Source organism: Candoia aspera, chromosome 4, assembly GCF_035149785.1.
Source record: "Candoia aspera isolate rCanAsp1 chromosome 4, rCanAsp1.hap2, whole genome shotgun sequence".
NCBI lineage: Eukaryota > Metazoa > Chordata > Lepidosauria > Squamata > Boidae > Candoia > Candoia aspera.
In genome coordinates, this window is record NC_086156.1 from 106,687,672 (window position 1) to 106,700,785 (window position 13,114).

At 38.3% G+C, this 13,114-nt stretch overlaps 1 protein-coding gene across 1 annotated transcript; it reads left to right on the forward strand.

Annotated features, from left to right (window-relative positions):
- The first annotated feature begins 2,063 nt into the window (after window positions 1-2,063).
- On the forward strand, window positions 2,064-7,171 carry LOC134496922 (vomeronasal type-2 receptor 26-like). Its single transcript, XM_063302638.1, has 4 exons — window positions 2,064-2,274; window positions 2,605-2,849; window positions 5,424-5,550; window positions 6,426-7,171. The coding sequence occupies exons 1-4, from the start codon at window positions 2,064-2,066 to the stop codon at window positions 7,169-7,171; spliced, it is 1,329 nt and encodes a 442-aa protein (XP_063158708.1).
- The last annotated feature ends 5,943 nt before the right edge of the window (window positions 7,172-13,114 follow it).

The following is a 13,114-nucleotide window of genomic DNA, read 5'->3' on the forward strand; positions in this document are numbered from 1 at the left end:
CGTTCTACTACCATGTTATGGTTTAGAAAAGATTTATAATGACTTTTAAGATATTAATAACTTTAAGGGAGTATTTAGCAGTGGGGATTTATCAAATGTGGATTAACTCCTGGCAAATTTTATTTTGCATCCAAGCATCCCTATTTGAACCAGCTTCCTATACTTCAGGTTTTCAAATTGCTTGGCTATTTTGCAGTCAAAGCTTTTTACAAAGGGGTTCATCTATGAGTATTTGCTTAAAAGAGTTGTTACAAAAGGGAACTTCAACCTTTTGATAGTCTATACCCTTCCAGCAGGCATGAACATTGAAAGAATCAGGAAAAGAAGGTCATTCCATCCACAAAGAAATGGAAGCATATTGTTACTGAGAACATAACAGCAGATTTCTCTGTATTGGACGGGGGAATCAGAATTGTCTTAGCTAAGGAAGAATTGCTGACATCAAAATGAACATTTTGCCAAAACTCAATTGTCCTTTTCCAATGATTCCTATACATGTTGATAACAAGGTATTAAGTGATAGGTATAAAGAAATAATCAACTATGTATGATCTAATAAAACAGCAGGATTCAATTCAAGATTCTACAAAATACAAGAGCAAGGCAGATTAGCACTTCCATTTATGTTAGAATGCTAGATGCTTATTTTGGATCTCAGAGTGGATAATATCCCTTTATGGCTTAGTTGTATCATTGGAAAGGGCAAAGATTTCAAATGGTTTGAATAAATATCTCTAGAAAGACAAAAGCAGAGAAAAATAATTTATAAGACATGAAGTAGTAACTAAAAGTAATGTAAACATTACTAAATGTTTATTACTAGGAAGAGGAAGGTTCCAAAAAATTTGTTCCATGAAAAGCCAGTGATTTCTTCAGAATGCAAGATCAAATTATTAATAAGGCAATCTTCTCATTGCAGTGTAATAACCCAGAACTACCAGCATATGCTAGCCTTGCAATTTGCTGTAGAGACCATCAATGACAGTCCAAGGATCTTACCTAATGCCACACTGGGGTTCCATGTGTTGAACAGCAATTTCCAGGCCAAGTGGACATACCTTGCCTCACTGGAACATCTCTCCACACGGGGCAAATTTGTCCCTAACTACAAGTGTGATGTGCAGGATAATATAGCAGTGGTTATCGGGGGGCCTAATGCTGATGTGTGTCTCTTCATGGCAACCATTTTGTCCATTACAAGATTCCACAGGTGAGTTGACTCCATGCAATACCATTAAGCAAGCAATACTTTTGAGATATTACATTGATTCCGTTAGGGAGATAGGATGAAGTAAAAGGGACAGGTCCTGCTTCAAGAACAAGTTCTGTTCAAGGGACAGCTTTCTCTCTTTACTGCTGATACAAGGTTATGAGCCAAAAGAATGAAGAAATCATTCTTGGTTCTCCTTAGCAATAGAAGTATGACTGAGAGCTGGGTAATCCATATTTCACATGCCACCGAGTTCCCATTTTCTTGTTCACATAACTTTAATTCAAATCAAACTGTGTGGGGAGCATCTTAGAGACTTTGCACTCCCAAAGAGTAACATATAGGTGTAACAGTTAAGGAAACCTAGGAATTTATGTGTCAGAACAGAGTAGAATATTATGACCGTGCTCCCTTGTAGATCTCAGAGGTAGGTACAGTTTATGTCCAAGAATCAATGTCCTTTACTGGTCTAGGCAGTAAATCTCCATTTGGTTGGTTTGTTTTATAGTAGCTTCAGTTATGTGTTACATTAGAAAGTGCCTAAGATTACATTAGAAAGGGCCTAAAACCCATGCACATCAATGAGAGGAAATTAGCTTTTTCCTTAAGGATGGATGGATAAAAATACATCTGCATACTTGGGCTTTCTGTTACTGATCATCTACTGAAGAAAATTTCTTCTGTTTTTCTCTGAGTAGGTAAATCCAAATGCATTACACTCACAAACATCAAATTGTCACTAAATTTGAATGAAGTCTTCACTGAAAAAGAATTAATGCTTGAGGACATACTTTGCAATTTAGAAATGGTGAAAGTACTCAAATTAATTTCATTTGGAATATATCTCAGAGACATGTCATTCTTGAATGTTTTCAATATTCTTCAGTTGGCCTATGGGTCCTCAAAAGTAATGAGTGACATATATGAAAAGGCTTTCCTTGGCCAGATATTTCCAGATAACAACCAACAGTATAAGGGGATTCTCCAGCTGCTGCTCTATTTCCAGTGGACGTGGATTGGAGTGATTTTAATTGATGATGACAGCGGGGAGAGATTTGCACAAAGTGAGCTGCCCATGTTTGCCCAGGGCGGTATCTGCTTTGACTTCATGGAAACATTTCCACAAATGAAATTTTCGACTGAAATCTCTCAAATAGTTTTGGAAGCAGGGAAAACTATAAGAATCATAATGGGAGCCACTGCTAATGTAGCACTTGTATATGGCGAAATTCAAACTATGGTGGTTTTAAGGATAATGCTTCAGGTCTTTGAATTTGAGAAGATCCTAGTGAAGCCAATAGTATGGATTTTTGTAGCCCAGATGGATTTCACATCAATGTCTTTTCAACGAGGCTGGCCCTTGGATTTCATCCATGGTGCACTCTCTTTTGCAGTTCACAGTGAGGAAGTGCTGGGATTCCATCAGTTCCTTCAGCACAGGAAGCTCACAACTAAACAGGATGATGATATTTCCAAGGATTTCTGGGAAGAGGCGTTTCAGTGTTCTTTCTCCAATGCTACTGGAGAAACAATGGCAGAAGAACTCTGCACTGGAGAGGAGAACCTGGAGCATCTTCCTGGGTCGGTCTTTGAAATGAGCATGACCAGCCACAGCTACAGCATCTATAATGCTGTCCATGTAGTGGCAGAAGCTTTGCATGCTGTGCACTCACCTACAGTGGAAAAAGGAACAATACAAGATAAGCGGAGATGGCGGCTTGTCAAGCAACAACCTTGGCAGGTAGTTTCCTGAGAGCAATAATACAGGAGAACTCATGAACAGACAGTTTTGGGAGCTCCAGGCAATGGTACCCAGTGGTTCAAATTGGAACATCACTGCAGAATTTTAGAAATTCAGACGATAGCTGTGGCATTATATAATATTTTGTATTTTGTATTTGTATTCTTCTTTGTATTATTTGTATGGAACTGTTTTAGTGATTTGCTATTTTTATTATTTGTAAGCCACCCGGAATCATCATATGTGAGATGGGTGGCAAAGAAATTTAATAATAAATACATAAAAATAAATAATTATTATCTTCAGCTTCATTTCTTCAATGCTTTCTATTAAGATTTTTCCTTTCTATTTACTTCATTTGATGGTCTGTCAAGATCAATGGACAGGGAAGCCTTGCATAAGGTTGCTCATCTGCTAGCAAACCACTGAATATTGACATGTTTCCTTTTTCAGAAAATATCATGAGGGAATGTGAGGGCAACCTTGGGGAACAGAGGGAAGAGATGCTGCCAAGGGAATGATCAGAAAAAAGGAAAGCAAGTCCGATAGAGGGTAACAGTCTAAAGAAGAAACTTTGGAAAAACATGCCCTGAACACTCAAGTGATCAATAGGCAGGATGGGAGATTTTTATTTTCAAACTTTAAAGTTTCCATTAATGTAGGGTTACAATAAAGTTGAATTAGTTCATCTTGTTGTTTGTCCTGTCTGGTTTACCTGGAAGCGCTGGCAACAGTCTTACAAGTCTGAAAGTACAAATCTCCCACCCTCCCTATTTATCACTACAGTATTCAAGGTGGGTCTCTCCTAAGTTTCTTCTTCAGACCATTTCCTTATCTTGGAGTCCCTTTTCTTTTATCTGATTGCTCCTTAGCAGCTTCTCTTCCCTCTCTTCCCCAGCGTCGCCCTCACATTCCATCACAAATATTGAGTTAACTCTGCCCTAACTTTTGGATGGAGGAAAGAGAGTGAGAGCTTCTTCCCTTTTATTTTACTTGTGAAATATTTACTGCAACCTAAATGGATGGAACATGTTATGATCAACCTGATATTAATATTTAACTGTTCCTACCAGTGAAGGAACATGCATTCTCCTAGAAAGCAATAGGAAAAAAAAAATCTCTAGATTCCATGAGTAACTCTGTAGGCAGATTAGGGATTTCCCATTGCTTAGAGTAAGCAGCCCAGCCTAGTAGTAAATCCATACATTTCAGTACGTTAATCACTGGAATGAAAATTAAGATTCCCTAGGTTAACACCAGCAAAATCTCCAAAGGAAAACTGGAAAGAATTAACTGAAATTTGTTATTCAAAATATTTGGGTTAAATTTGTATGCCACATTCTTTCTGTTACAGAAAGATGCCTTTAAAATTCAGTTTGGTTTTAAATGTATTTATTTAATATGCTGATGCTGATGATCTGTTTCCCCATTTTCCTGTAGCTTCACCACTACTTAGGAAGTATTTCATTTAACAACAGTGTTGGTGAAATGCTTTCCTTTAATTCAAATGGGGAACTAATAGCAGGATTTGATATTATGAATTGGATCACATTTCCAAATCAGTCCTTTGTTAGACTCAAAGTTGGAAGAATGGGACCACAGAATGCCCTTGGCAAAGTATTCACCATTTCTGAAGATGTGATCAAATGGCCCAGGGCTTTCAACCAGGTAGAGGTCATACTAAATTATATATATTTACACATGTGAAATGTCCCATTTCTTCCCATTCCACCATTTTAAACTCCTTTTTCACCTTCTTAATTTAAGTTCTTAATTACCAATATGCCAACAACATCCTGGTGTTTGCCCATGTTTCTCTGCTTTGTCTTGCTGCAGTGGAAAGGGAAAGAGTAGGGCATATATTTGGGGTATTTCTGTACTGCAAGAACAGAAGTAATAGCCAGATGCAGCTACTCTACCCTTCAAGTTTGTCAAAGTCACCTTATGTGGATTATTATACAATTCAGTCAATTTTTTCTATCTTCTTTTTATATAGATATTTATTGTATTATTTATACCTGTATTGAATTTTGAATTTTATTTTTTATTGTAAACCACCCAGAGTCCCTCCTTTGGGGGGAGATGGGCGGTGAAAAAAATTGATAAATAAAATAAATAAATTACAGTAATAAAGCAGTCTGCTTTTGTTTGTTTGTTCCACCTTAGGAATCTCCTAAGATACTGATCTGAAGGGGGAAAATGGGTCAAATCTCAGGGCTACTAATTAAATCAAATAGACCTACTTGGGGAGAAAATACAGCTGCCTTGAGGGGTTGTTAACAAATGTGATGTGTGCACTCACCTGTGCTCATCACTTCATAAGCCCTTTGAATTTATTTAATTGCATAGCTCTATCCCAGACCTCAGATAATTAATATTTTTCTAAAGAACCCTGTGTATAAACTGGAGAAAGATAATTGAAGTATCTTTTTCAGGAAGGCTAAAACATTTTCCTCTCATCTTTCTGGACAGGTACACCCTCTTTCTCTGTGCAATGCCCATTGCAAACCTGGTTACAGGCAGACAAAGATTGAAGGGAAACCGTTTTGCTGCTACAGTTGCCATCGATGCCCAGAGGGGAAGATTTCTCATATAAAGAGTAAGAATTGTTGTATAAAAATGTATTCATGCACAACCTGTCAGCTTCGTATCTTTCCCAAAATCTTGAGGCATCATTAAAAGTGGTGATTGAACACGCAGTCTTTGGGAGATCATGGAGTTTGATGAGCAATTCATGGGTTTTACTTTCTTTTCAGTTTCACCATATTCACATTTTCTCATATTGTTTAGGAAGAGCCACTAAGTGTCTGTTGGAGAGGGCAAAAGACCAAGTGCATTATGATGTCATGACAGATCTTAGATACTTGCATCAGACATTGGGACTCAAAGATTTAAGGCTGGAGTTACCGTCACGTCTCTGTGATTATTTGGGTGACTGTGGGGCAAGTTTACTTTGTGCCCACCTTGGTAGCTAAATCCAGAAACATTACAGAACAATTAAAAAAAAAATAGGTAAAGTGTAGTGAAATGTAGAATCTGGATTGATTGTATCTTTTTATACTGACACCAAGAAACCAAACAATGAGCAAATGTATTTTAGATATTTAATGAAAAGGAGAAAGAACAAAAATATTTGGTGACAACCCAAGGTTAATTATATATTCAATTTCCTCTAAATGAGATCCTATGATCTTTATTATTGCTCTTTATTGTCTCATTTCCTTTTCATGACTGAGACTTACAGTCAACAATTTATTATACCCTTGTTATACATAAAGCTGTACTCTATTAAACAGCTTGTGCTTCTTCCTTTTTTTAAAACAGACTTGGATTACTGTTTTCAGTGCCCAGAAGATCAGCATTCCAACAAAGAGCAGAATTTGTGCCTTCCAAAATATATCATTTTCCTAAAATTCGAAGAACCTTTGGGAATCACACTCATTCTTTTTGCCCTTTTTTTAAGTTTCCTCACAGCTTTGGTGCTTCACCTCTTCATTAAGCACCGGGAGACCCCTATCGTCAAAGCCAACAACCAGAACCTCAGCTATGTTCTCCTCACTTCCCTCTTGCTTTCATTCCTTAGCACTTTGCTCTTCATCGGACAACCCACAAAGCTTATGTGCCTCCTTCGACAAACAGCTTTTGGCATCATCTTCTCTGTAGCCATTTCTTCGGTTTTGGCCAAGACTGTCATTGTGGTCCTGGCTTTCATGGCCACCACACCAGGAGCTGGGATGAGGAAATGGTCTGGGAAGCACCTGGCCAGCTCCATTGTCCTTTCCTGCTCCTTTACTCAAGCCTTGATTTTCAGTGTGTGGTTGATAACCGCTCCCCCCTTTCCAGATGTTGACATGCACTCACTGATGGAAGAAATTATCCTGGAGTGTAATGAAGGATCAGTCACCCTGTTTTACAGTGCCCTGGGCTTTCTGGGCTTCCTCGCTACTATCAGCTTCACAGTAGCCTTCCTGGCCAGGAACTTGCCTGACAGCTTCAATGAGGCTAAGTTTATCACCTTCAGCATGTTGGTCTTCTGCAGTGTCTGGGTGTCCTTTCTTCCAACTTATTTAAGCACAAAGGGCAAATACATGGTGGCCGTGGAGATCTTTTCCATCTTGGCCTCCAGTGCTGGCTTATTGTTCTGTATCTTTTCCCCCAAAATTTATATTCTTTTACTGAGGCCTGAGCTGAACAGCAAAAAGCACCTAAGGAGAAAATAACATTAAAAATGACCTTAGTACCTTACCCAAAGGAGTCTGTTAGATTCTGAAGACAGGTCCCCTTGCTATCAGCATAAGAAGTGGGATCATGCTTCAAGAACAAGACCTTTGAAGGCTTTGTGATGTTGCATTTTGGGGGTGAGGATGGCATTCTTTTATTATGGATGTTTTATTATCTTTGTTGTGCATAGGTTATTGTAGCATTCCATTTTTAAAATGATTGTACACCAAGCAGCATGTTGAGATTTGGAGTTCATGTACACTAGGTACTCTAGATACCCATCTCAAGATATCTTTGAACTATTCTACTATATATTTATATAGCTTTGTTATAGTTATGTAGTTATAGTATGTATTTATCATGAACTAACAAAAGAAGAAGGGAAAAAAACCTGCCAACACCTGGGTAAAATTTCAACAGATTTTAGCTTTTGATAGCCATTTAATTGGTTTGCTGTTTTTGTTGTAAATACAAGTGTTGTGTGTGTGTGTGTTACTGAGTCCTGTACACTTCACAGAGTCATACTGTTGGATTTGGGTGGCTGTAATAATATTAGTAAAGAAATAGTTAAAATAAAATTAAGTACCCACAACCCCTTCTTTTTCTCTGGACTCCAAGGTGGCCAATTCAATGGCCTTCATTATTTCTATGCTCCTAATTAGGTAGCATTTCACCTAGAAGTGCCGATACTATATTATTAGTGTCTATGGACTAGGCAGATAGTAATGGGTTGGTCAAATTCATTGGCTTGTTATTCATGTCAACATCAGATAACTCATGACATTATTCAATACTCTTCCAGCAAGATCTAGATATAGAATAAAAGTCTAACTACTCCAGAAGTCAGAGGGGAAACCATTACATCTGAGAACTGGTTGAAATATTATATAGTTCTTTGAAGGTACCTGCTTTGGAGTTGTGGGATCAAAATACAGAACCCAAAGAAAACAATCAAGGCTCACTGCAATGTTTATTAAACAGTACATACTGGAGGGGACCCCACCAAAAGGATTGTTAGTGACACCCTTGAAAACAAAAGAAATGCCCTGATATTTGTACATTTCAGAAAAGGGGAAGGGAGAAATGATGCATACATACATAATCACATGATGATTCAGGCATACATGTTCATAAATAGTAGATCTCAGGTTACTTCCTGCCCTTCAGCTATCTACTTCAAACAAAGCCGTTGTCTTAGTGAAAAGAAACATATCAAAGGGTGCCCAAATGCCAGGAGGAAGCCATCCTTTGTTGGTTGCCATGGGAATGTTCTGATAAGGTTTACAGCAAGCTAGTGTGAGTTAGATGTTAAGTTAGCTTCAGGGCTGTTTGCAAATTCTTTTAAGTTTCCAATTTGATTCAAACACTCCCATTCATCTGAAAAAATATTTTCCAAAGTAGAACAGGTCCCTGTTTTGCTGGTGTCAGTGTTTGATTCATAGAATCAAAGAATCCGAGCATTAAGCAGGAACTATTTGTTGAACTGAAGCATCCTTCAAAGGTACCCAAAGCCCAACTTTACACAAAAGACATAAAGTTGGGCAGCCAGAAAGAGCTTTGAAGGATCCAGGGGAAATACCGCAAATTGAATCTCCACAGATGAAGGATGGAGAAATACTGCTGAGGCATTTTGATCCATTTTCCAGGCCAGTCCATTTCTTTGATTTATCTCTTATTTTTAGGGCAAGTTTAGAAATTGAAAATATCTTACAGTATCACTATAAGGCATAGATGCTACCATCCAGATATTGATAAGTAAAAATTTCAGCAGCCCATTGAGTGATGGATGCTGGGAGCTGTAGTTCAGCAATATCTTAAATACCTCTGCTGCTTAGAGGACCTGGGAGAATTGAAACAAGTAGAAAGATACCTAGTCCAGTTCTGGCAGAAGATGCCTCGTGAATTGAAGGACTAGTACAAAGAGAGATTTGGCTGAACCAGTTCTGATGTATTGGTCCACCTGGCAGTTTGTTCAGTGTGACCAAGCCCTTTTAGGGAAAGGAGGAGACCGATAAAGCAAGTTTTCTGTGAGTTCCTTCACATATAAAATCACACCTATATATTCTATTACATATATAGAATATATAGATATCTGTAATATACTATATATTACAGCTATCAGTAGGGCAAAGAGACATGCAAGGTGAGGAGGGTGTTGCCAAAGCACTGGGCTAGGATGTGGGTTGAGCTGCAAGGATGATTGGTCTGGTGCCTGGAGGTGAAGACCACTTTTGTTTTTAATGGTGTGTGTGTGTGTGTGTGTGTGTGTGTGTGTGTGTGTGTGTGTTTCTGAGCCAGCTAGAGCCATCATAAAAGCCATATACAGTAAGTCCTGTAAATAAAACAATGCAAAGCTAAACTAAGCTAAGCTAAACTAAGCTAAGCTAGGCAAAAACAGCACATCTTATTAACTCTGCCCCAAGAATGGACTGCACAGGCAAACAATCAGTGCTACCTACACAGAGTGCACAGAGGACCCCCTGGAAGGAAACCTGATTAACTCATTCAGTGCCTTGTCAGACTTGGAACAAGCTAACATTACTGAAAGACTGGATGATCTGAGAGAGACTTTATGGCAACATGCAAAGCAGCTGAACTACTAATGGATTTGGTTTTACCAACTACCCAAGGCAACTGCAAAATCCTTTGAGAAACACCTTGCTGGAACCCTTGCCTTATGGAACCTAGATATCGAGTCACTTGTTAATATCAGGTCATTGAAATGGCTGGACAAGAATAAAATTCAGTGTTTTTCAACAACAGGTTTGATTCAATACCATAGGATAGCCCTTAACAAAGTAAATTCTCTAGAATCCATCTGGATTCTATAGCTAAATATGTACAATTCCACCAAGTGCCTTGTTCTTAGAGAATATGTGTTTCTGGAGCACCAGAAATAGAAGACACTGTGCATGTCCTATTTGTCTGCCAATTATGTGCCCCAGCATGGACTCAGTATTTACAGACACTATTTGACAGAACTGTACAAAACAGTAACAAAAGATTATCATATTTCCTTCAAGGCAGAAACACATATGTTGTCATTAGAATTGTTAACTCAATGGTTAGGGCTGTCCAAATGAGAACACATTTCATAAGAACACTTTGGGGTTGCAGGTAAAGGTGATGAATTTACTGAAACATATCCTGTTTTGTGTTTTAATATTCACATTATTTTATATCTCTGCATTCCATTTTATCTAACATTATTTTATCACAATCATTTATCCTTGCCTTATCCTTATCCTTATCCTCATCCTTATCCTTATCCTTATCCTTATCCTTATCCTATTTTATCCTATTTTACTGGATCTTGCCTTATTTCCTTTTTTGGTATCTTATTCTGACTGATGCCCATTGTTTTGATATGGTCAACTGAGTAATCAATAAACTTATAAGACAACTATACTACAGAGCGTCCTAGAAAATATGGTTTATCTAGACAGCTTCCCATCTGGGTTCAGGCCTTGATATAGGATGAAAACAACTAGGTATCCTCTTATGCCTGGGCAATACTGGGACCTGGATGGGGGAGTATATCCCTCCTGATCCTTTTAGACCATGGTTTTCTGATCAACTGCCTAAAAGAGTTAGTGGTTTGAGATTCTCTTTTACAGTAATTGGACTCCAAACTGAGTTGACAGTTTCATTCTCTAGTCATGGAGCACTAAAATTGAGTCTCCCGCTCTCCAATGTATTAACCATGAGTAGATATACAGTATATGACCAATATAACGTTTAGTAAGCAGAATTTCTCCATTAAATTTTCAGTATATTTGCATGAAATTAATAACACAGTAGCAACACAGCTAGATTTCAGCCTCCTTTTTGAAAGAAAGTTCAGCTGTTATGTAGTACATGGCTATAGATTTGAATACTAATTCTTTATTTTCTGCCACACAAAGTAACATCCAATAATAGGATTTATATCTTTGTGCTGGTTAGCTGCTCTATTCTGTTTAATTCAGGCCTCAACACAATGATGTAGCATTTAGGAGAAAAGATACAAATCAGTAACCCAGCACTGGAGGCTATAATGGAGAAGATCTCCAGAGCAACTGTATTTATTTATTTATCAATTTTTTTCACCACCCATCTCCCTGCCAAAAGAGGGACTCTGGGCGGTTTACAAAAAAACAAAATTTAAAATGTGTTGGAGGAAAGTTCTGAGAGTGCCTTGGACTGGGTCCAACGCAATGGACATAGCTAATATTTTCCTCACCCATTTGGTCAGCTTGGACTTTGGCTTTGTGGCCAAAAAAAGGCAGAACCACAGTGATGGTTTTAGCCAACATGCAAGGAATGGCCACCAAAAAGATGTTACCAAATGCAGTCTGATTAATGATACACACCCACCTTATCAGGTTGCCCAAGGAATAGCAAAAACTGGGTCCAACGCAATGGACATAGCTAATATTTTCCTCACCCATTTGGTCAGCTTGGACTTTGGCTTTGTGGCCAAAAAAAGGCAGAACCACAGTGATGGTTTTAGCCAACATGCAAGGAATGGCCACCAAAAAGATGTTACCAAATGCAGTCTGATTAATGATACACACCCACCTTATCAGGTTGCCCAAGGAATAGCAAAGCACAAGACAAGGTAATTGAAAGGCAAACAGGACACTATAGGTGAGGTTCGGGTCATTAGCCTTGACTATGGGCTTTACATTTTAGAAATTGTAATGAGAACTCCAAAATTCAATGTTTAAATATTCAAGAACAGGACTGCTATTTAATACCTGAAAATCAAATACATTTGGAGAATTGCTGTAAACTTGGATGTTCAAAAGTCTTTGGCCTGAGACCAAATATTCCCTTTGGATGCTTGAAATATTTGCCACTGATAGAAGTAGCCCATGTTTCATTACACCAGTTTGCCAAGAAAACTGTTAATCATGCAAATTGTTCAAAATGTTTCAGTGATATTGTCAGATTTATCCTGTGGAAGGACAGCCTGTCTGAGCAGATCCAAAGCCCCTCTGTTCATTCATCCCCTTCCCTTCTTGGCCTGCCCCCATCATTAGGACAACCCAGCTAGCTATCAACAGCAGCTGCCAATCAAATAGCAGTATTGGGCAAGAGGCAGGGAGGAGGGATTTTTTGGGAAGTAATGATGGACTGAAAAGGGCTCCACTTTTAGAGAGCCACAATTTTTAGAGTTCACGAATTTGTTCCAAAGTTTATCCAAGAGCAGGGTAAGTTTTCCCTTGCTATTTTGGAATCTGAAGTTATTTAATGGTGGCCTCCAAAATGATGCAGCTGGCAATGTGAGAATAAGGTTTATCTGCCATATTTCAAATAATTGCTTCTCCAAACTAAAATGCATGCAGAAAAACACCATTGTCATTCTGGTGAAAGAAAACAAAACAAAATGTTCTAAATACTATTTTGCATCCAACAGGGGCCTGCATCTCAAAAAAAAAAAAAAAAAAAAAAGTATCCATAAGGTTATTTACATTAGTAGTGTCCATTCTGAAAAGGGTCTTTTTAGCTGACTAAAAAGGTGGGTGCAGGTGGGTGGATAAGGCAGAATACTGCATACTGAAATAGTCATGCATGCACTCTACTTTATACACATTTTTCATGTCACAAACTAATTGTATCAGAGACCCTGAATCCTTAACATCTTTTGCAAAACCAGCCAGGCCCTCAGGAATTCTAGTTTGAATTATATCACACCTGCTTTGATTAAATTCTATTATCTGTGTTTACTGTGTGACATGGTTAAACAGGGTTAGTAAACAAAATAAAGTAGACTTTACTTGATCTGTAAATATTGTCAGGATGGAATCTTTGCAAGGTGTTCTAATTCAGAGTTTCCACCCTGCCATGATTTTCTGCTGCTGTGGGAGAAAGGCATGCCGATGGTGCTGAATGGAAACCATGTGCATGAAATGGCCAGCATTTCTTTGTAAGCCATTGTGAGATATGGGGAAGAGAAG